The sequence below is a fragment of the Pimephales promelas genome, chromosome 2 (assembly GCF_988280905.1).
Source record: "Pimephales promelas chromosome 2, fPimPro1.hap1.1, whole genome shotgun sequence".
Classification (NCBI taxonomy): Eukaryota; Metazoa; Chordata; class Actinopteri; order Cypriniformes; family Leuciscidae; genus Pimephales; species Pimephales promelas.
In genome coordinates, this window is record NC_142770.1 from 40,928,808 (window position 1) to 40,951,944 (window position 23,137).

The 23,137-nt window shown below is 38.3% G+C and overlaps 1 protein-coding gene across 6 annotated transcripts in view; it reads right to left on the reverse strand.

The window, feature by feature from the left end:
- Positions 1-19,566, reverse strand: part of LOC120479934 (NACHT, LRR and PYD domains-containing protein 3-like) — a 49,793-nt gene extending 30,227 nt beyond the window's left edge. For 2 of the 6 annotated variants that reach the window (XM_089122492.1, XM_089122498.1), the window contains exons 1-4: positions 19,267-19,566; positions 18,495-18,611; positions 13,574-13,678; positions 10,414-10,518 (exon numbers count right to left, since the gene is read on the reverse strand). In XM_089122492.1, coding sequence (XP_088978618.1) covers positions 10,414-10,518; positions 13,574-13,678; positions 18,495-18,553 — 269 coding nt within the window. In that variant the 5' untranslated portion in view covers positions 18,554-18,611; positions 19,267-19,566. The remainder of the gene's footprint in view (positions 1-10,413; positions 10,519-13,573; positions 13,679-18,494; positions 18,612-19,266) is intronic. The other 4 variants (XM_089122496.1, XM_089122494.1, XM_089122495.1 and 1 more) reach the window with 4 other exon arrangements.
- Positions 19,567-23,137: the final 3,571 nt, after the last annotated feature.

The window sequence follows — 23,137 nt, forward strand, 5'->3', positions numbered from 1 at the left end:
TTTTAACTCAGACCTCAGCAATCGAGCTCAGAATGGCAGTGCTGAAGCTTTGAGGCCACAGTGACACCTTGTGGTGTGTGACCAAACGAAACGCAAGAGCTGTGCAGGCAATATCACATTTTAAGTCATGTGTTTCACCCTAACTGTAGCCTATGTAGGGTAGGCTATATAGGGTGGTTAACACACATAGCACACATGAACAGAAACTGCACTTCAACGGGTCTGATAGGAGATACTTGGACATGAAAGCGTGTGAAAGTATCCGCTATTAATAAAATTGTAAATGCGGTGGATAGGGCTGATAGCTTGCGTTTGGCTTGCGTTTATTGTCGATGAGACTCGCACACAAAACACGACTCAAAACGCGGTTTACATTCGTTTCCTCATTTCGTATGCATAACTGCGTAAGGAAACGCAAATGTAAACCGCGCATTGAGTCGCGTTTGTGTGTGAGATGCTGCTCTTAGACACTGATAAATCACAAGGCACCAATTTTGAATTATTCTTAAATTAAAGGTGCTGTATGCGATTTTTAGCGACCTCTAACGGTGATGTTTCAGAATGCAACAAGAGCGCTCGTGCTCGTGATCAATCTCAAGAGCGAGCAATCACTACCAGCCACACGGAGACTTTCAACGTAACGGCGAAACTAATGTAAACTCCCACTGCAGGTACAATAATAGCCCAACTTACTTTTATCAGCTTGACATTGAACTAATGCTCTGTGCTCGTACCATGATAATATTACAATAAACTAGTGGTGCACGATATATCGGCCGCCGATAGAACATAGGCCGATTTGGTCAATTTTTTACACATCGGTATCGTTCCGATGTCAAAGTAGGGCCGATGTGAATAGGCCGATGATCATCCCTGTGTATTTGACGTGCGTGTAGGTGTGAGTGTGGGGGCGGGGATGTTTATTTTTGCACAAGCGTATTAAAAGCGCGAGTGCGTTTAAACATCAAGCGCACGAAGACTGGAACTGGTGAGCTGTTTTCTGCCAGCCTTCCTAATGCGTATTTTTGTCCCGCCAAAGCCATATTTGACCGGTAAGTGATGTAGATGAGTGACTGCTGCGCTTGTTTAACTGAGGGAACAAGAGAGAGTGAAAGCACCGGTCACGCGCGCCGTCTTCAAAATGTCTTGCTCTCTCTCTCTTCCTCCCGCATGTTTATGAATTGAGTTGACTGAATATCTTTGAGAATACACGATGGTAAAAGGTCGGAAGACCGAAGTTTTTTCTTCTGAACTACTGGTTGTGAATTGTGAAACCACACTTTCAATAAACCAAAAAAAATCTATCTGTTGATGAAATGTTTTGTGTCGACTGTCGAGACCATAGACTGTAAAAATAGGTAGAGAAAAATCTCGTGCGATGTTCTAAACTGCCTGGATAATCACAACGTGTGCCGTGGTTCCGTTAATGACACGTCCAATTCGCGAACTAATGACTCCTTTGAACCGATTCACTTTAATGAATGGTTAAAACAACTGATCTGTCCAACACTAAGCTCAAGAGACATAAATCAGAAACACTTTACAATAAGGTTCCATTTATTAAAGTGTACATTTATAAATAGAACCTTATTGTAAAGTGTAAGGTTAATAGATTAATAAAATGTTAACAAATTTTGTTAACATTCTATTAATATTAGTTTCTGCGGATTTACTCCATGACAAAACTACCCCAGTCATTCTAGAATGATTCATTCTTTCCAAATAGAGCAATTCAAGTAATCTGGTGAAATTGTTTTTATATCACAATATATATCGCAGAAAAATAAAATATCACAATGTCATTTTTTACCAATATCGTGCAGCCCTAATTTTCGCTATGTGTTTTCTAAACAGGGATATAGACAGGGGCGGCTTGCCGGGGCGCCGCCCTCCCTCCGACCTGTCTGTCTGTTTTTTTAATATATATTGTAATTTATCATTTTGAAAAATAATCTGTGTTAATTATATGCTAATAATGGTTTTACTTTGAAAAGTGTTTTGAACTCACCAGAATGATATTTGCATTCACTTTCGTTACGTTTATCATGTTGGTGTAGTAGTATAGCCAATAGGCTGTCTTCTCAGGGCGCCAGTTCGCTCAGCCCCACAGTGCTGGAATTTAAGCCAATGGTTCCCCGGTTGCTATGCAAAAAAGTTTATATTTCGCCAATCAGAACCGTCAAATTTTATGGTTTGGGGGCGCTGAAAATATCGCCCACAGTATCAGATTAGGGGAGTGCACCGTGCACGCGCACCACGGGACATTTTTTTACCTCAGATGAGAGCAGAATGGCAGCGCCAGTGACGTCGAGTGGAAATAATGTAAAGTTAGTCATGGGAATTGACCTGTCTGTCTCTGTCACTCACTCACTCACACATAAACACTGCACACACATTTGATATTAAAATAGTTATAGGAATATTAATACCTGTGTGTTTGCTTTGTTTTTTGATGTTTTTAAGTTCTGAGCTAGATTACTGTGTTTCATACTAGTTAAAATCAACTTTCTTCTCATACTTGGGTGTTACCCTCAAGAATGTTGTCCCACCCTCTCTTTCACAGCCTTTTCTCTCTCTCTTTCTCTAGTATCAACACGTCATTGTTATCCATTATCCAATTGTCAATTTGTCAAAAATATGTAGTCTACAGCTGGGGATTGATTAAACTAGATTGTTGTATTACCTATTATTTTTTGTATTACCTATATTATAATTTATCAATATTATGCGTTTGCACTTTTTCTGTCAGCACACAGAGCATAATAAACATGCAACTTGTTCATTATCATTAACTGTCAAACTGTTATTATTATTATTGTATTATTTGACCATTGGTATTGACTGTGTTAAGTTATTTTATTGGTATAGGTAAGGGCATGGCCTAAGGCCTAAAATGCACCAGAATGCAGGAAATCACATCTACTAAATTCAAAATTTTCTGGGGGGGAAGCCCCAGACCCCACCTCTTATTCAGCCCCCCCTACAAATAATTTTCACCAGCCGCCACTGGATATCGACATCGGTAAATATCGGTATTGGCCATAACAGCAATGTTAATATCGGTTATCGGTATCGGCCACAAATTTTCACATCGGTGCATCACTACAATAAACTACATTTAGCCGACATGTGATGTCATATGGCATAAGCCATTTCTCTAACTATTCGTGTATCTTTCACATTCAGCAATGTCAACATATGTGAATGTATAATATGATAACGAAAAAGGTTAGTGAACTAAACTGAACAGTTTCAGTGTATCAGTAAGATCGTTGGAAGTAACAATACTGTACTGAACGTGTCTGGAAATGTATAAACAATATGATAGTGGGATGAGTGACGTTAGTCAGTAGATCTAGTAAATAAAATAAGTTACATACTAAATGTTATACTAATGTTATCCTGGAACATTATTTTGTATTCATGTCATGTTTCATGTAGTTTACCTTGCTATTTCACTTGAGTTTACTATGTTGATCCGCGTTTTCAACCGGAGTCACGAGCTTGAGCAGATAAATCTTTTTTTTGTTTTTTATATTTATGTGGAGTTTGTGTTGGAGTCTGTGTTGTGCTGGAGGCAGGAAGTTTTGGGGTGTTATCAGACTCGATGTCGTCAGCTGAAGTGCCGTTGATCGCATGATAGACTGTAGGATAGAGAGGCTCGGGAGCGCGCATGCACGTCACATCTGATGGATTTCGCAGGAAATCCGACCCGGAGACCTCGCATATAAATAAGAATATTGGCCTTCAGAGGTAATGGCAAAACCCGAAAAGTGGATTGTTGCAATGTGTGATTACAACCCCTTCAAACACAGGCAATAAAAAAAGGATTCATTTTATAAAAAAATAGTTACATATAGAACCTTTAAACAATGGGGCATGTAATCGCAGTGAGCCTCGCATCCCACGCCATGCATTCTGTATTAAGATTTTGACTTTTAATGACTTATTGACTTTTGTTCATTTTATTTTACTGATAACAGCCATAGTGCCTTATTATAAAACAGAGTAGTTTATCGATTAATATTAAGAACTTGACATATGATGATGTATAGCTATAAGCCTACCTATTTAATAAGGTTTGGGGAGATATAATATCAATTAAAGCTGCAAGCAGCGATGGGCGGGCCCTCGCACCTGTAGCGCATTGGGGTGTGAGGTGGCCGCGTTGCATATTCTGCGGCTCAGCCGTTGCGGCTGTGAATTTGGTTCGCTGCTTCATTAAAGGTCACTTCCTGTTGCCAGGAGGTGGCGCTATGACTGTGGGTGAATGTCGGCATGTAGATTTGTTCAGGAAGGGACTCTTGTCAAACGTGTTAAATTTCGTGCGGATCTGGGCATTTACAGCCAAGTTACTACAACTTCCTGTTTCATGGCGAATCATCGACGCCACGGACACACCCATAGACGAAAACGCGCAGATAGCACAACTTTACATCGTCAATGCCTTTAGAAGGTACAGCAGAAATTTGAAGTTGATCCGACTAAATCCCTAGGAGGAGTTCGTTAAAGTACGGAGTGTGTAAATCTTCCCAAATGGGTGGCCAAATTCAAAATGGCGGACTTCCTGTCGAGTTTAGGGTATGGGTTCTTGAGGCTTTTTTGTGCGTCTGGTCATGGTAGATGCACCACAGAAATTTCGTACATGTCGGTCAAACAAGCGGCGGGGGCTGCTTCATTAAAGGTCACTTCCTGTTGCCAGCAGATGGCGCTATGACTGTGGGTGAATATCGGCATGTAGATTTGTTCAGGGCGGGACTCTTGTCAAATGTGTAAAATTTCGTGCAGATCTGAGCATTTACAGCCAAGTTACTACAGCTTCCTGTTTCATGGCGAATCATCGACGCCACGGTCACACCCATCGACGAAAACGCGCAGATAGCACAACTTTACATCGTCAATGCCTTTAGAAGGTACAGCAGAAATTTGAAGTTGATCCTACTAAATCCCTAGGAGGAGTTCGTTAAAGTACGGAGTGTGTAAATCGTCCCAAATCGGTCACCGAATTCAAAATGGCGGACTTCCTGTCGAGTTTAGGGTATGGGTTCTTGAGGCTTTTTTGTGCGTCTGGTCATGGTAGATGTACCACAGAAATTTCGTACATATCGGTCAAACAAGCGGCAGGGGCTGCTTCGTTAAAGTTCACTTCCTGTTGCCAGCAGGTGGCGCTATGACTGTGGGTGAATGTCGACATGTAGATTTGTTCAGGACGGGACTCTTGTCAAATGTGTAAAATTTCGTGCAGATCTGGGCATTTACAGCCAAGTTACTACAACTTCCTATTTCATTGCGAATCTTCGACGTCACGGACACGCCCATCGACGAAAAAGCGCAGATAGCACAACTTTACATCGTCAATGCCTTTAGAAGGCACAGCAGAAATTTGAAGTCGATCCGACTAAATCCCTAGGAGGAGTTCGTTAAAGTAGGTAATGAGTAAATCATCCAAAAATGGCGGTAAAATTAGAAATGGCCGACTTCCTGTTGAACTTAGGGCATCGCTCCAAGAGACTTTTCAGTGCGTCTGGACATGGTAGATATACCAGAGAAATTTCGTACATGTCGGTCAAACATCCGGCGGGGGCTGCTTCGTTAAAGTTCACTTCCTGTTGCCAGCAGGTGGCGCTATGACTTAGGGTGAATGTCGGCATGTAGATTTGTTCACGGCGGGACTCTTGTCAAATGTGTAAAATTTCGTGCAGATCTGGGCATTTACAGCCAAGTTAGTACAACTTCCTGTTTCATGGCGAATCTTCGACGCCACGGACACGCCCATCGACGAAAACGCGCAGATAGCACAACTTTACATCGTCAATGCCTTTAGAAGGCACAGCAGAAATTTTAAGTCGATCCGACTAAATCCCTAGGAGGAGTTCGTTAAAGTACGGAGTCTGTAAATCGTCAAAAAATGGCCGCCAAATTCAAAATGGCGGACCTCCTGTCGAGTTTAGGGTATGGGTTCTTGAGGCTTTTTTGTGCGTCTTGATATGATACACGTCCCCACCAAATTTCGTGCATGTAGGTTGAACGTGGACGAGGGGCTAATTTTTTCCAATTTTCTAGGTGGCGCTAGCGTGCCATTTTGCCCCGCCCATCTGCGAAACCCACAAAATACGAAATTTTTCACCAGTCCTGACATGCGTGCCAAATTTGGTGAGTTTTTGAGCATGTTGCGGCCCCGAAAATGGCACTTACTTTGCAGAAAAAAGAAAAAAAAAAAAAATAACCCTAACAGTTTCAATAGGGTCCTCGCACTGTTAGTGCTCGGGCCCTAATTATAGGGGGAAATATCACCACGACCACGGGCACGACCGGTGCTGTTTGAATGGGCATATGATTCTTCTGTGCTCCATGGCGTGAGATGTGGCTCACTGCGTTTACATGAGCCCCTTTTGTTTGATTTAAGAATAATTCAAAATTGATGACTTGTGATTAATCAGTAGCTATCTAAGAGCAGCATCCATGTTATATGGGTTGCGTTTTAAACATTTGAATTGTCACCTGTTCTGCATACAAAATGAAAAGCTATCAGCCCAAACGCAAGCTATCAGCCCTATCCACCGCATGTTATTAATAATGGATATACTTTCACACGCTTTCATGTCCAATGTCCAAGTATCTGCTATCAGACCCGTTGAAGACAGTTTCTGTTCATGTGCGCTATGTTAATTAACCCTATATAGCAGAGGTATTCAATTAAAATTCTAAGAGGTCCAGTTAGAGAAAATTCCATCAAGCAAAGGTCCACAACATCACAATGACTAACTTTATCTAATGACTAAGCGTTATCATTCAGTGCCCCAGCCTAGTAACATTAGTTGTATGAAAATATGTAAGAAGTCTAGTCAACAGACGACTGTCAAATAAAATAAAAGTCCAATTCAATAATATTTCAACAATATTTATTGTCAGTTTATATATTGAACTGTAGGGATCATAAATAATAAGTACTCTAATAATAAATTATCAATAATAAATGTTATATTATAAATGAAATAAAGGCTGCATTTAAAAATAAAGTATAAATAAATAAAACACAACAGAGATCTTTTGAAAAATGTGCATCTCAAAATAAAGTGCTTAAATTTAGAAAAATAAAATAAAAAGTACAGCTTGAGTTTCCCTTTTAGTTTTTAGTTAACTCCCTTTCACATCTTAAGTTTAAATTAATTTTAACTTAATTTGAACATTTTATAATGACCAATCTGGTCCCACTTTGTGGCTTTAAGTACTATGTACTTACATTTAAAAATAAGTACAATGTCCTTATTGTGCTCATGTTGTATTGTAAATCACTTTTGCTGCTATTGAGGTGTGATATGGGTAAGGTTAGGGACAGGTGTGGTGGTATGGGTAGTTTTAAGGGTGGGTTTAAGTGTAAGGGATGGGTCAGCTATGTAATTACAGATGTACTTACATAAATTAATTACATCTGTAATTACATGCTGGTATTTTTAAAATATTAGTACAATGTAAAAACATGTATGTACACAAAAAGTTTATTGTATCAAATTATTAATTTCAATGCAAGTACATGGTACTTAAAGCCACTTAATATAAAGTGGGACCCACAATCACATAACAATCAGCTTGTCAACAAAGTCAACAAAAGAAGACACCTCTCTCTCACCCTGAACCTGTTCCTTCACAGTTGGGAAGTGTGCACAGTCTCCCTGCAGGTCTTCCCTAAACAGCACAAGTTTCCTCTGAAAGGAGCGCACAGCTGTCATGAGCTCACAAACTGAATTGTCCTTGCCCTGTAGCTTTAAATTCAGTTCATTCAGGTGTGAAGTGATATCAACCAAAAAAGCCACAATATCCATCTTCTTGTCATCCTCCAAAAAGAGAGAAAATGTTGTTGCCTTCTGGCTCTTCAGCTGTGCCAAGAAAGCTGCGATTTCCCCTCGGATAGACCAAAAGCGCTCCAACACCCTACCTTTGCTGAGCCATCTTACATTGTTGTGTAACAGGAGATCATCAGCATTTGCATCAACTTCTCTGAGGAATTCCCTGAGCATGCGATGCTGATGGGAAGAGGAAGCTCTGAGAAAGTTTATCATTCTCATCATTGTGTTCATCACCTCAGCATACTCATCTGACAGGGTGGAGCACAGGACTGACTGATGAATTATGCAGTGATAAGAGATGAGTTGAGGATTGTCCTCTTTCAGTCTTGCCACAGCTCCTCTCTCTCTCCCTACCATGGCAGGGGCTCCATCTGTGGTTATTGAAACCACTTGTTTCATCTCTATTGCTCTCTTCTTTAACATCTCCTTTAAAGCCAGGTGGATGTCCTCTCCTCTTGTTCTGGTCTGAAGGGGTGTGACACCGAACAGGTCTTCACAGAACTTTTCCTTGTCCATGTTAAAGAACCTCACAAAAACTAACAGCTGAGCATTGTCAGACACATCGGTGGACTCATCTACAGCTAAGCCTATGCATGGTGCCTTGTGAATTGCTTCATCCAGCTGAGCTAGCACATCCTGGGTTAATATTTCTGTTTTCTTTGTGGCTGATGATGCTGACATAGGTATTTGCTTGATTTTTACACACATGTCTTCTTTTTGTTTTCCCTCAAGTACGGTTTCAGCCACCGCACTCATGCACTCCTTGACAACCCCTGCATCAGTAAATGTTTTTTTATGTTGGCCCAAAATCCAAGCAACTTTAAGGGAACATTCGTTAGCACGTTGTTGGGCAGTGAATGAATGTGTTAAGATTCTGCTGGATCGATCATATTGGGCTTTTAGATCGTTTATTTTCTGTGCCCTCAGTACGGATTTAAGCGGGTATGTTTGGTCAAACGATTTGTGCTTTGTCTCATAGTGGCGCTTCACATTGCCGCTCTTAATAATCGCGACAGTCTCTGAACATATGAGACATACCGGTTTTGAACTGCCCGTGGGAAGAATGAACATGAAAAAATCTGTCCATTCTTGATTGAAAGCTCTGCTTTCGCTGTCCACTTTCCTTTTTTTAGAGCATGCCATGTGAAACGTTGTCTCTCTTTCGTCTCGTCTCTCCCTGTGTGTGTGTGTGTGTGCCTCTCGCGCTGCCGCTGACTCGAGTAGCATCACATGACGATTCACAACGAAATGTCCACCATGAAAGAAAACAGTTAATCAACTCAACCCTTCTAAAAATGGCTTCAGGTCAAAACCTGCGATCTGAGAACCACGCACATTTACCCAAAGTAATCATTAACTTAAAACAGTGGATATGGACACACTCAAAGCTAGGTTGATTAAAGCGTTTGCTGATTCTAGTCGGAAATAGCTTGCCCCCTCATTCAAGTACGCTTAAAATGGTATCGGATATTTAGCCATCGCTAATCTGACGCGAAAGATGTGGAAATATTCGAATCCGATGATCCAGGAAAAAACAATCGTTCACTCAGAATAAAATCAAACGTTTACAATTTATTGAACAGGTAATGATGCAATAATTCAAAATCCAATTCAAAAGGATAAAATCGTCAGTTAAGCGTTTCATAACAATAATTCCGAAATCATAGAATTTGTAGAAATTATTACCTGTCAATAGAGTTACACACAGCGATTGTGCGGGCAGTCAACCTACAGACTCACCCTGAACCTTTCTGTTCCCTTTCCTTATAAACCCAGATAAATAAATTATTACCAAATGGTGATGTCTGTCTTTATTAGATTTTGGTTGTGTATTCAGGAGCTCACACTGTGAGGTCTGCCTGATTTTACATACTGGAGGTAGTTTGAATTAAGGGACACATCACTTCTCACATTTCATAACTTCTTTTAGCTTTTTATCATAGTTGGGGGAATGAGACCATTTTACCAGGCGCATCATTTTTGTTATAGATTATTTGTTTTGGTTGTTTAAAAACACACATAAACTAATTATCCGATTACTCGATTAATCGGCCGATTAAGTGCTAGATTAATCGATTACAAAAAGAATCGATAGCTGCAGCCCTACACACATGCAACTCTCGCCCGTAAAGGTAATGGGCGTAAAGTATCCGGACAACGTGAGCTACCGTTTAGCCAATCACAACACACCGGCCCAAACTAACCAATCTGAGCCAGTCTTTCAAATGACAGAGGAGAGCACGGCTTACAATAAAGGTGAAATTTATGAAAAAATAAGACTTTTTAAAAAGGAAAAACACGAATACATGTTATATTGCACCCCATAAACACATTCATGCAAAAGAAAAAAAGCATTAGCCTGAACCACCCCTTTTAAAATCCAACAATGTGATTTCCTGGATTTTTTTCTCATTTTGTCTCTCATAGTTGAAGTGTACCAATGATGAAAATTACAGACTAATTAAGTAGGAGAACTTGCACAATCAGTGGCTGACTAAATACTTTTTGGCTGTACTGTACAACTTTTAAAACTGTCAATGCATGACATTTTTTTGACACAAAATACCTTTTATTAGATGATGGTGTTTTCTCACTGAAGTTTGGTGGAGGATCTTTAGACCAATCACTCTTCAGAGACACAGAGCTGGACACATGTGAGCCTGATCTTACTCTGATGACACAAAGAACATTGGAAAAGGTATAATGTTGTAAATAGTAATTAAATGCAGTATAGCTGTGCATTTGTTCATTATAACTACGGTTGGATGGATGAACATGTTTAGTTGCATGATTTATTTTGAATTTATGCCTCCTTGTGTCTGCCTGTGTAACTCTGGTATGTGACTGGCTAAGGACAAATAGTACATTTTTCCCTATGGAAGTCAATCGGGACCAGCAACTGTCTGGTTACCCACATTCTTCAAAATATCTTCTTTTTTGTTCAGCACAAGAAATAAATTAATACAGGTTTGGAACAACATTACAGTGAATAAATAATGACAGAATTTTTATTTTAAACCCTTTAAGAACAAGCGGCTGCAGTTTTATTATTAGGGCTACTGTCACTTTAAGACCTGTACGGGACACGTCTAATATACACGGAGCACTTGACAAGCAGATTTCTCTCAATTTTCTCGGTTTGCTTTGAGTTTAGACGTAACCAAATGTTCTTATGTAAACCTTGTGTGTATTTGAGAGTATTAGCGAAATAATACTCGAAAGATAACTTAGTCCAGCAACCAGGCGCTGTTAGACAAGCTTTTAGTGCATGTGCGCGTCGGGTGTTCGCGCTCAGAACAGCGCATCAGCAGTGAATGACATGTTTAACCGGCAAGGCTTTAAAGCACATGCAAATTAACTTTTGTGAACTCGCTGAACTGATGTAGCCGTTCCTCTGCGTTAATATTGCGAGTATTTGTCTAGTTGTACACTAATGCTGTTGAGACGGAGGTGTCAGAACTGCAACTGACAGAATGCACGATATAGCTGCTACATATTTCTACAAAAGCAGTCAGCAGCTTGCTTGGAGCAAGGATCATAGCGCAAATTTGAAATATATATCGCCCAGCCCTGGTGACCTAACTGTGATGTTCTCGTCAACTGACAACGATACCAGCGCGAGAGCGAGATAAAAAAAATTGAGCAGGTGAACAAGCTGAACCAATTAGACATTCTCTGGCTGAATGCAAATGCGTCCTTGTTGATACTTTGAAAGGAACTTTCTGTACGCACGTCAGCAGGGCCGGATTGGGACTCATTTTCAGCCCTGGAGTTTCATGCCTTAGACCGGCCCACTTTAGTTAACGACTATATTAAAATAATGTAATTAAAACCTCAGTATATAGGCTAAGCAATAGTGCACTGTTCTGTACAGCATTGTAATTCTTTGTATTTTTCAAAAAATATTATTTTCTATTCAGTGCAATAGCCGGGTATGCTCCCCCGGGATTTTTTTTTTGAAAAATAAACCATTAAATGCACTTTCTGGAGAGTTTTGTGCAAAGAAATATAGAATAAAAGTAGGTCTAGCAAAGTCTTATATTTCGGTAAGTCACACAGAATAAACACAAATATGGCTGAATAGATTGCTAGCTGAGAAACACTGCTTTAATTACTGTATTTATGATGACTTTGTGAAATGTTAACTAAACAGCATGAGCCTCTTCAGCTGGCCAGTAAGGTTATTTGGCAAATTTCATTCTGTAACATACAGATCTGTATAATGCTATTGTTTTGATAGTGTTAGCCTACATTTCTTACAGAAAATCACGATGATCATTGCGTTTGTCTTACCGAATGTGGTAGCTTTATGCAATTACAGTTTGTCTATAAGCTTTTTATTTTATTTTTGATTAACGCTGACAGTAAAGTGTTGCCAGATATTGCTGCGAAAAACAAGCAAAACAAAACAAAATAATAATAATCCGAAATTAGTTAATAGTTTGTGTTTTGGAAATAAGATTAATATATCACTAACCCTAACATGCAACTTTCCACTTTAATAACTTTTTAAAGTGTCACATTAAATCAGAAAAACAGGTCCAGGAGATTCCTGCACCTTTCCATTACGTGGATCTGGCAACACGGATGCCGGACTCGCGCTCTCATTCACAACGTGCTGTTCACTGCGCTATAGCTTCTCACAGCAACATGAATTGGAAACACTCATGTGAGGTGGTTTAAACATGTTATCATTAATTAATCATCCAAAGAGCATGACATTTTATTTTCGAATGTAAAAAAATGACAGAGGTCCAAACCTCGGTGACCTCACATCTGTGTTGAATCCATTGTAATAAAGTTATTCTCATTCTGGGCACAGTAATAGGCAATTGCTCTTCCTGTTTCTCCTTCTCTCTTCTTCTCTCAGTCTCTTTATCTTTACCTAAATCTCCCCTTCCCGAAGCTGAGCTTTGATTGATAGTCTTTGCAATCTGATTATTTATGTCGGTCGTTTAAAACTTCTATCGTAAAACAGCTGTTTAGTTTAGCCTTGCATCTTATTATCTTGGGAAGCGTCGCGTTGGGATTCGTGGTGCGTGGCTCGCGCTTCTGTGGAAATAAATCCTGCTTTGTTCGGTCATCTCAAACATTTTGCCATTGCCAACGAGCAGCGTTTGAGTGCTGATGTTGAGGTTGGTTCTCGTTGCGTTAAGGTGGTGGGTACGGCCCTGACTCGTAAGCGCTACTATTGTCCATGTTTCGTATCTCTTTTTTTTTTTTTGTTCGCACATCTCTAGCAACTGACTTTTTTTGTGGGGCTGCGAGAAAATAATAATAAAAATAGTGGGGCTGCGCTGTGACTGGAGCCTATTTAACATATTCACCCAGTGCCGTGACAACGCCGGCCCTCCTAGCCAATAAAACAGACCGGCCCACCGGGAATTCTCCCGGTGCTCCCGATTAGCCAATCCGGGCCTGCACGTCAGCCAGTTATGGGTTATGTCCTCATATTCTCTCCTTTTCACTCCGGCTGCCGACACCCGTCCCCCTCTTTTTTTTTCTTTTTTTTTTTTTTTTTTTTTTACAGATCTGCATGATTCACGTAGGTCACATTTTCAGGTCGGAAAATACAGAATTCCGGATTAATCCGGAAAAATCACATCCCTGGTAACTGTGTTACTGGAGTGAGTTTCATAAATCCCCTTACACAGTCAAGTTCAATCACACACACCACTGTGGACAAATAATACAACCCTATAATGTAATGTAAACACACAAAATACCTTTTATTAGATGATGGTGTTTTCTCACTGAAGTTTGGTGGAGGATCTTTAGACCAATCACTCTTCAGAGACACAGAGCTGGACACATGTGAGCCTGATCTTACACTGATGACACAAAGAACAGAGAGAGAGAGAAAACACTTTAGTAAAGGAGGATCAACTGTGTCTGAAACACATCTGTGTCTTCATCTTATCCTCCACAGAAACACACACACTCACACAATTTACAGTTTTATACTAGGGTTGGGCGATATATCGCACGATATTGTTATGCGCATCTAATCAGTAAAGCCGGTTCCTTGATTAGCAGTAAATCACCTTCACATGCTTTCAAATGGACGATAGGAGTGTTAAAGTTAATGAGATAATTAAGTGATTAATTTAGTGATGATTGAGCATTATTGAAGACACCTGATGATCACAAGCAGAATCGCTGAAGGACAAAATCACAAATTGTAAGCCACCGTTATGGAGATCAGTGTCTGCTTTAGTTGGGCTCTTGACCCTTATACTTTCACTTTAAATTTTGTGTGTCTGCTTTATTATTGATTTATAGCAGTCAAATAAGACATATTTGATCTTATAGTGTTGGTTATGTTTTGACATAATCATGCTGTGATCTGTAAAATGAAACTTTTCAGATGATTTGGCTTAACTTGTTAGCAAGATTTTAGTGATTGTACAGCATATCTGTATTTTTTTTCTTTTAATATAAATTTATTAATAAATATTATTCTGCTTATTATACTTTCATGCTTATTTAGAAACACAGAGATCAATAATCAGTCTGTCTATCTCAACTGTGGTGGCGAAATTAATCCTTGTTGCCACCAATCACAACTCATTAATGGCTCCCATCATACATTGCGGTTTGAATATATTATGATCTGAATTGTCTATGTAATTTACTTTTCCTACTTGAATATTCTACTCGTCACCGTTGTTGAGAAGCATTGACTGAATCTTGAGGTCTGTGTGTGCCTAAAGGAAAGGTTTTTTTCTTTTAAGCAACTTTTGAGAAAACTGTCTATTATATTTAACATTCTGGACATTTATTCAGAATCTAAGTCATACACTAAGCAACAGAATAAATTATATGTTATAAATTTTATAAATAAACTTTATTATAAATGTTGTGTATATATATATATATATTATATTTATATATATAATTACATAAATTTCAAATGACAAACGTCATTATATGACCAAAATCATTTTATTATTGTTTATTTTTGTTCATCTGATAGATATAACTCAGATGCAACAGCAAATTAAAGTATAAAGTTAATAATATAAGGGTCAAGAGCCCAACTAAAGCAAACACTCACCTCCATAACGGTGGCTTAAAATTTGAGATTTTTTCCTTGTGATTCTGCTTTAGGTGTTTTCAATAATGCTCAATCATCACTCATTTAATCACTTAATTATCTCATTAACTTTAACACTCTTGAGTGTGGACTCATATACACTCCCAGGTGTGTTAGTTTAACACGGGAGATTTTGTCGTGACGAAGAGCCGTAGTTCACTGACCAGCTGAGCCATATCGCATTAAATATCGATATCGATATGTCCTCGATATTAACGCGATTTGGCTCAGCTTGTCAGTGATCTACGGCTCTTTGTAGTGAATGCCGCTCCATCTGAAAGCAGGTGAAGGTGATTTACTGCTAATCAAGGAACCGGCTTTACTGATTAGATGCGCATAACAATATCGTGCGATATATCGCCCAACCCTATTTTATACTTAACCATCACTATATTTACTGGCTCACATTAGTTTAACAATTTCTTTAATATACATGGGAGAGATTAAACATGTTAAAAAATACTTCAATTTAAAAGAACATGTCAAGTTTTTGTTTATTGACAGAAATGGAGAGCAGAAATGTCTGTGCGATAGTTTCGCTCGATAAGACCCTTATTCATCGTCTGGTGTGGTTTAAAGCCCTTTGAACAGTTTGCACTGAAACCAGGCCCGGTTCGATTCTAGAACCAAATCACTGAGGGTGCTTTTGAAAATAATGAGGGTGCTCAAAAGAGGGCCGAGTGATACTTGTCTATGACAATATTGTTGTTATGTTAAATGATATGCGATATCCATGATCGAGTAGCCATGTCCCTGTATGAGTTTTTGTCCTTTACACTTATCATATGATATAAATGTCACACACAGAGTGCTTTTTTCCCCAAATATCAATAGTATTGCAAATGTGTGAAGTAGGCCTATAGAAATTTGAAGTATATGAAGTATTTTATTCTGTAGTTGAATAAAGAAGTTAATATAACCACTTTTGGAGGCACGGATGTACCTACTACAAATAAAACATCTCCAGTTAACTAGCAGAGCATTCATTTAGTTGCTATTAAATTAGAGATCCAGGCATCTAGCGCTTAAATTTGATGTTTTTGAGATCAAGCTGAGCGCTTGATGCCACGCTGCTGTCAGTTGCATGGATACATTGTTCTCTTGTGGCTCGCGCAGTCTTCACTCAGACGTGCGCTTCAATCTATCGCCGTTGCGGGGACTCTCTATTCGTTCCGGTGAATGGACAATTACATTTTTTGGCTATCTAAAGGCAGCCCCGTCTCTAACGAATTTCCTGAGCGGGACGCACACACGCAAACAAAGTGGGCAATCAAAGAGTCAGCGTCACAGTTTGCGCATTGCGAAAGGACACAACAATCCAATGCATTAAACATGAAAGCATAATGAAATAATTTCTGATTTGAAAAATCACGTTAATGGATTTAGTTTGTGTAACATATTATATGTATGAGTGTGAAATCTGTCTGTGTTTCTTTTTTCAGCAAAATCTCGTTTACATGTGTGCTAATAAAAATTTAATCTGAGGGTGCTTTCACTTTTGTTTGAGGGTGCTTAACACCCTCAAGCACCCCCGTAGAACCGGGCCTGACTGAAACGGTCTTTTGGACCTTGAACCGTTTGGTTCCTATTGAAGTCCATTATATGGAAAAAAATCCTGGAATGTTTTCATCAAAAATCTTAATTTCTTTTCGACTGAAGAAAGAAAGACATGGACATCTTGGATGACATGGGAGTGAGAAAATTATCAGCAAACGTTTTTTTTTTAAAGTTAACTACTCCTTTAAAGGGGGGGGGGGGGGGGTTGATTGCGATTTCACTTTTTTCATTTTAAATAGTGTGTAATGTTGCTGTTGGTGCATGAACAGTATCTGCAAAGTTGCAGCGCTGAAAGTTCAGTGTAAGCAGAGATATCGTCTTTTAAAAATCAGGAAGTATAATTGCCTACAAAAACGACTCGATTGGGACTACAGCTGGGTTATGGTACGTCACTAACCCACACATTTGCATCAACCACTCCCTCAGAATATGCAGAAAATGGCTTGAGGCACGTCGACTCGTTGAGTGTGATGTTCACGCAGCTGTCAGGTCTTCTGTGTTCGGGCTTCCCACGGACGCTGTACTTCGACAACAATGGATACAATGGGCTATATGCACGCATAAGTTCCGCATTTGACGCAAGGATGCTCGTCTGTTTCCGGTTGTGTAGATTTAAGCGGAGGCGAACCGAGGAAAACGGGATGATGGCAGAGTCTTCAAAATTTACTGTCCTCCCGTCTTTGAAATGAAACGTACATACGTTTAGATGCAATTTTATATATAGTTAAGTTTATTTAATATAATTTTAAAAAGAAGCATAAACACAACGAGGGGTGTCTGTTTTATCTGTTTATGTGACTAATGTTTCTTTACTATAACCATGGGGTATAAAATTCAATATAAATTCTCGGTATTGCATTGGACTCTACGATCGGCGGAAGTTATTGAGCATCCTTACACCTTCACTGGAAATACCGCCGTGCATAGAGCCCATTTATGTTTGATTATGTCCCTGAAAATGACGATCATAATCTAGCTCTCTGTGCAGCGCATTTTACAGAAGACAGCTTCCACGAATTCAACAAGAAACTGTTAATGAAGCAGTTTCAACTTTAAAACCAGAGGCAGCAGTTGTTGGGCCACAACCTGTAAGTAGGCTAAGACTTAATCATTTTAAATGTATTTGTATGTATAATTCCAGACGTAGCCTTGTGTTTTATTTTTTTCAAATGCCAGCGCTGGCTTTATAGCCACTAGGCTACGAGTTATGCTATTTTGTGTCTACGACAAACGCTTACAAACATTATGGACCTGAATTTTGTATAAGTACTAATGTTATAAATGTATTTTTCATGTATATGTTTTATGACGTTTTTTTCGATTTGATCAAGAACGTAAACCAATGCCAACGCTGTTTGTGTTTAACATTAGTAGCCAGTCAGTTGCTATTGTTGCCAGTCAGATGCTATTGTGTTAAACAAACGTGTATAAAGTTAAAAAAATTTAGCAAATTATCATTCAGAAACGTTTATTAAGAGCCGTGTGTGGTGAGGTTATGTTTGATTCTGCCTCAAACTGATACTGCAGTTTGACACATATTTACATCTGGACCGGAGCTCATGACATAAATGTTTCACCCGTAAAGGTAATGGGGGTTAACCTTCCGAACAACGCGAGCGACAGTTTAGCCAATCACAACACACCGGGCCAAACCAATCTGAGCCCACTGCCTGTTTCTGAGGGAGTGGTTTCATAGACTCAGGAAGTCAACCGCTCGTTCGAGGACAGAGGAGAGCGCGGCTGACAATAAAGGTGAAGTTTATGAAAATTAAGACTTTTAAAAAAAGAAAAACCACGAATACATGTTATAATCCACCCCATAAACACAATCATGCAAAGAAAAAAAGCAGTCAACCCCCCTTTTGGAAAGTTAAAATTGAAGTTGTTCAAAGCATTTGCAAATATAGAGCAATGCTTAAAGTTGTGTTATAGACAGAGAAACACAAAGTCCAGTGGAGTTTAAAGTGAGAGTGTGAAAACAGACGCAGTCTCACCTGTGTTTCTCTGAGAGACTCATCTGAGAGAGAGAGTCCTTTCCTCTTTCCTCTGACATACTGCAGCTAAACTGACCCTGAAAACTGATCAGAAAACACTCAATCCTTCAGCATCACCTGCAAATCACAACATTTACACACATCAACAACATCTCATTGAAGAATAAAGAGTTATCATCAACAACAGCAAAAACAATCTATCAAATAAAGTGAGTTACAAACAAATATATTGCCATGTAAAATAACCGAATGCTCTTAATCATTTCTGATTGTTTCATGAGTTTAACGGACTCTAAATATTAATTCATTGGGGAACATAAATGTACACTGTGCTGGAAAACTGAACCCAATTTGTTTATATTGTCTATTACAGTTTAACATCAATTTTATAATCATATTTACCCAATCTTTAATAATTGTTGAATCGTTTGCTATTCAATCATTACTTAAAGTTCACAATAACTGATTGAGTAAAAGCAGAAAATAGACATAATATTACTAATCATAATTGCTATATATGAACTGAAATATTGAGTTTAATAACAGCAGATTGTTGTTGATTGACGTTAGGCTTCATCTGTCTGTCTACTGTAAAAATGTCTACTTCAAAAATACTTTCGATTTCTCATCACAAAAACAACAGCCTAACACGGGAGAGGAAATGGGAGAACACTTTTTAGAAACATATTCGTGTTGAATAAACCTTTCTCAATAAAACATTTTGTACTAAATGTTTTATGTTTAAATGTATTAAACATGTATTAAAACTTACTTGCAGTCTTGTCCACTAGTGATGTTACATATATGACACTGAATCTTCAAAGCGCGAGTCGAGTAGGCCTACTTACGCAGCGAAATTTCTCATGAGCTTTAAAAAGTAGGCGGCTGAAAAAAGCCCTTACTGTCTATGGTGAAGCCGGACAGATCTCGATCTCGGTTCTTGCAGTGGATCAGACACCTGTGAGATCAAACTAGGCTTGTTTGAGATGGGCAAAATCTGCGCAGAATCGATCACTGGTGATCAGCGCGAGACAATAGGGTCTGGCTGCAGACTACGGGGCGAGTGGAGCTCCACTCAAAAGCGGAAGTACGTCACCTCCACTGCGCCGGAGCGCATATATATACGTCATCTCCACTGCGACCGAGCGCATATACGTCTCCTCTTTTTTTTTATTTTTTTATTTTTTATTTTATTTTTTTTTTTTTATTAAATGCTCGTAAAGGAAAACATCACAACAACAAACAAACAAAAAAAAAACATATACCACAATTATTGTCATAACATAAAAACCATTGAGTCCTTCAATCCAGATTAAGCTCCTTCTGTCTTTTTACTCCAGGTTAAGTGCCAAGTCCTTAAACGCAGCCACTGTTCTTATAGCTTTTAAGTTTTTAGAGAACTCTATAGATTCAAAGTACATTTTCATTTCAAGTTTAAATCTTACAAAAAGAGGACTGCAATTAGAAAATTTACATTTGTGAATGTGAAATTTAGCTAACAGAAAAATAAGATTTATAAAATAAATATCCCTTTTCTTTTCACATTCATGAAAACCAAAAATTACATTTCTATATGTAAAATCAAAGTTAGGATTCACATAATATTTTATAAAATCACAAATGTCATACCAGAAAGTCATTGTGAGAGAGCAGTTCCAAAATAAATGTAAAGAAGTCTCAGGTTTCTCTGAACAGAAAGAACAGAGGGTATTAATATCATTCTTGAGCCTTTTGAGAAAACACTTATCTGGATAAACCCTATGAATTAACTTAAAGGTAATTTCTCTTATTTTGTTAGTTATCAGGTATTTGTGAGGTAATGTCCAAACTTTTTTCCAGGGAATGTCACTTACAAAACCATTCCAGTAAGAAATTACACATGGCACAGAAACAGACTCCTCCTGAAACAAGACTCGAATTTTCTTATTATTTTTTGATTTAGAAGAAGAAAAGCACTGTTTACCTACAAATGTCTTACACAGATCCACTGAGCGGTAAAGAGATGAAGAAGGAAATCCTTTAAAAAGCATGAGAACCCCTTGTGGCACTGCATCAGCCACAATTGCAAACTCTTTAGGAGTGACAGGAATTCCATGCTTTACCAAGAACTCTGAATAATTACAGATCAAACCATTTTGATTGAAAAGTTGATATACAAAAATAATTCCGTTTTTAAACCAATTATCAAAGAAAATAGATTTATGTTTATATAGTAGGTTCTTGTTATTCCAAATTGTATAAGAGTGAGGTGTAAAATTGTGTTTAAAAATGAGGGACCAAGCTAATAACATTTGCCTGTGAAAAAGGGATAATTTGATAGGGATTTTCATTATGTTATAATTACAGGTTAATAAGAATTTTAAACCCCCTAGTTTAGAAAAAATAGCATTAGGGATCAGATTCCAGATAGAAGCGGGCTTATTAATAAAGTTCTTTATCCAGTTTATTTTAAAGGTATTGTTTAAGGTGGTAAAATCGAGAAAGTTTAAACCCCCCTTCTCAATGGTGTTCATAAGTACAGATTTTCTGATAAAATGAGTTTTATTCTTCCAGACAAAGTTGAGGAGCATTGTATCAATTTTTTTAAGAATGGCGGTGTCGACACTTAAAGAAAGAGCAGCGTATGTTAACCTTGACAAGCCCTCAGCTTTGGCTAATAAAATTCTTCCCTTTAATGACAGATCTCGCTGGAGCCACATATAAAGTCTCTTCTGTGTACTCTCAATTAGCGGATTAAAATTTACAGAGCATCTTTCTAATTCATTTTTTGTTATAATAATACCTAAATATGACACCTGATCTTTAATTTGAATATTACAAATTTGAGACAAATTACACTCTTTGATGGACATCAATTCACATTTCGAAAGGTTCAATACTAAGCCCGAGGCTTTAGAGAATTGCTGGATATGCTCTAGTCTGCTGCTGTCTAACACATTAGTTGTGTTAAACGTAACACAAAATGTGTAATCCTTATAAACACAGAGATGTGTAAAGAAACGACACAGGTTGTGTGTTAAATTTGACACAACATGTGTTGTCCTTGAGCAAACACACTACATGTGTTAAAATCTACAAAACGGGTTAAAATCTACACAACATGTGTTAAAATCTACACAAAATGTGTTGTCCCTGAGCACACACACTACATGTGTTAAAATCTACACAACATGTGTTAAAATCTACACAAAATGTGTTGTCCCTAAGCACACACACTTTATGTGTTAAAATCTACACAGCATGTGTCATTTTTAACATCTCTTTTTACAGGTTGTGTTATTTACAAAATCATTTTATAAGAGTGCACCAGTGTAAATAAAACTTATAAACACAATATTTTGTCAGTTGCTACATTTTAATCTAATTCAAAGTGCAAACTTAGTGAAATCACACTCCCTGTGTTAAGAACAATAACACACTGGTTGAGTTAAAAGTAACACAAAATGTGTTGTCCTTAACTAGACACACAGGTGTGTTAAGATATAACACAGGTTGTGTTGTTTTTAACACATCCATTTTAAGAGTGAACTTTGATAGCATCCATTTTACTCGTTCATTACTAACTTCTTGCACATCAACAAACACCTGGCTCCAAATATTTAATTTCATTGGCTGGATCGTACAAGACCGCCGAGCTTCTCATCGATGGTTGGCCAGTTTACATGTCAGTCAGAAGCACTAGCCTGAGTGGGCGGTTCTTGTCGGTTGTGAATGACAATGCGTATGTTGACGGACGCTGTGATGCGAGAGTCGAGAAATATACATTTAATTAATTAAATTCTCTCAGTGATGGTGTGTACAATGCAAGGAAATAAAAACATTCGGGGCTTTACTGAAAACAGCCCCCTTAGCCCACCCCTAGCGCCGCCCCTGTCTGCGATATTCTGTTGAAAATGGAGTTTAATCGCCCTCCTGTGGTGAACTGTGTGAATTACACTGCTGAACCGTATTCAGAGCGCCAGAGGAAAACTGCACTAAACTCTGCACTTACTTTGCATTTATTTCACATTGTTTGATACATTATTAATTTAAAGCAACATAGTAAAAAAAATCTAGAAAAGTTCGCTTTTGTTTAATGGAAATATATTCTTATATCTGTAATATCAATTTAAAGACTCTAAACGTCTAAACGCCCTCCTGTGGTGAATTGTGTGCATTACACTGCTGTTAATTATCTCATTTCTGTTAACCTTCAGGGATGGGCAGTATTTCAGATACATGTATTTAAAATATGTATTTGAAATACAAAATACTATTTTGTATTTTAAAGCCTTTGGAAAAAATCAAATGTAATTTGTATTTAAATACATTTAGGATGAGAATTTTTGTATTTTCAAAATACTCAAAATACTTTGAGCCAGAATCCTAGAAGATCAGACGAAGGATTTGGACATCTTGAACCAGTATCCACTTATTAGACAGCTGTTTGTGAGGTTCAACACAATCATTCCCTCTTCAGCTCCTGTAGAGCGCTTGTTTTCCTTTGCGGGTCTAATCGGTACATTTTATTTGAAGGGGTGTGCATAAGACTGACATGACACTGTCATAAACATGACATAACACCTGTCATGAACATGAAGGAGTCTTTATGAATGTTTATGACTTTTGTCATTAAGTGTCATTCGGTAAATTATGACAATTTT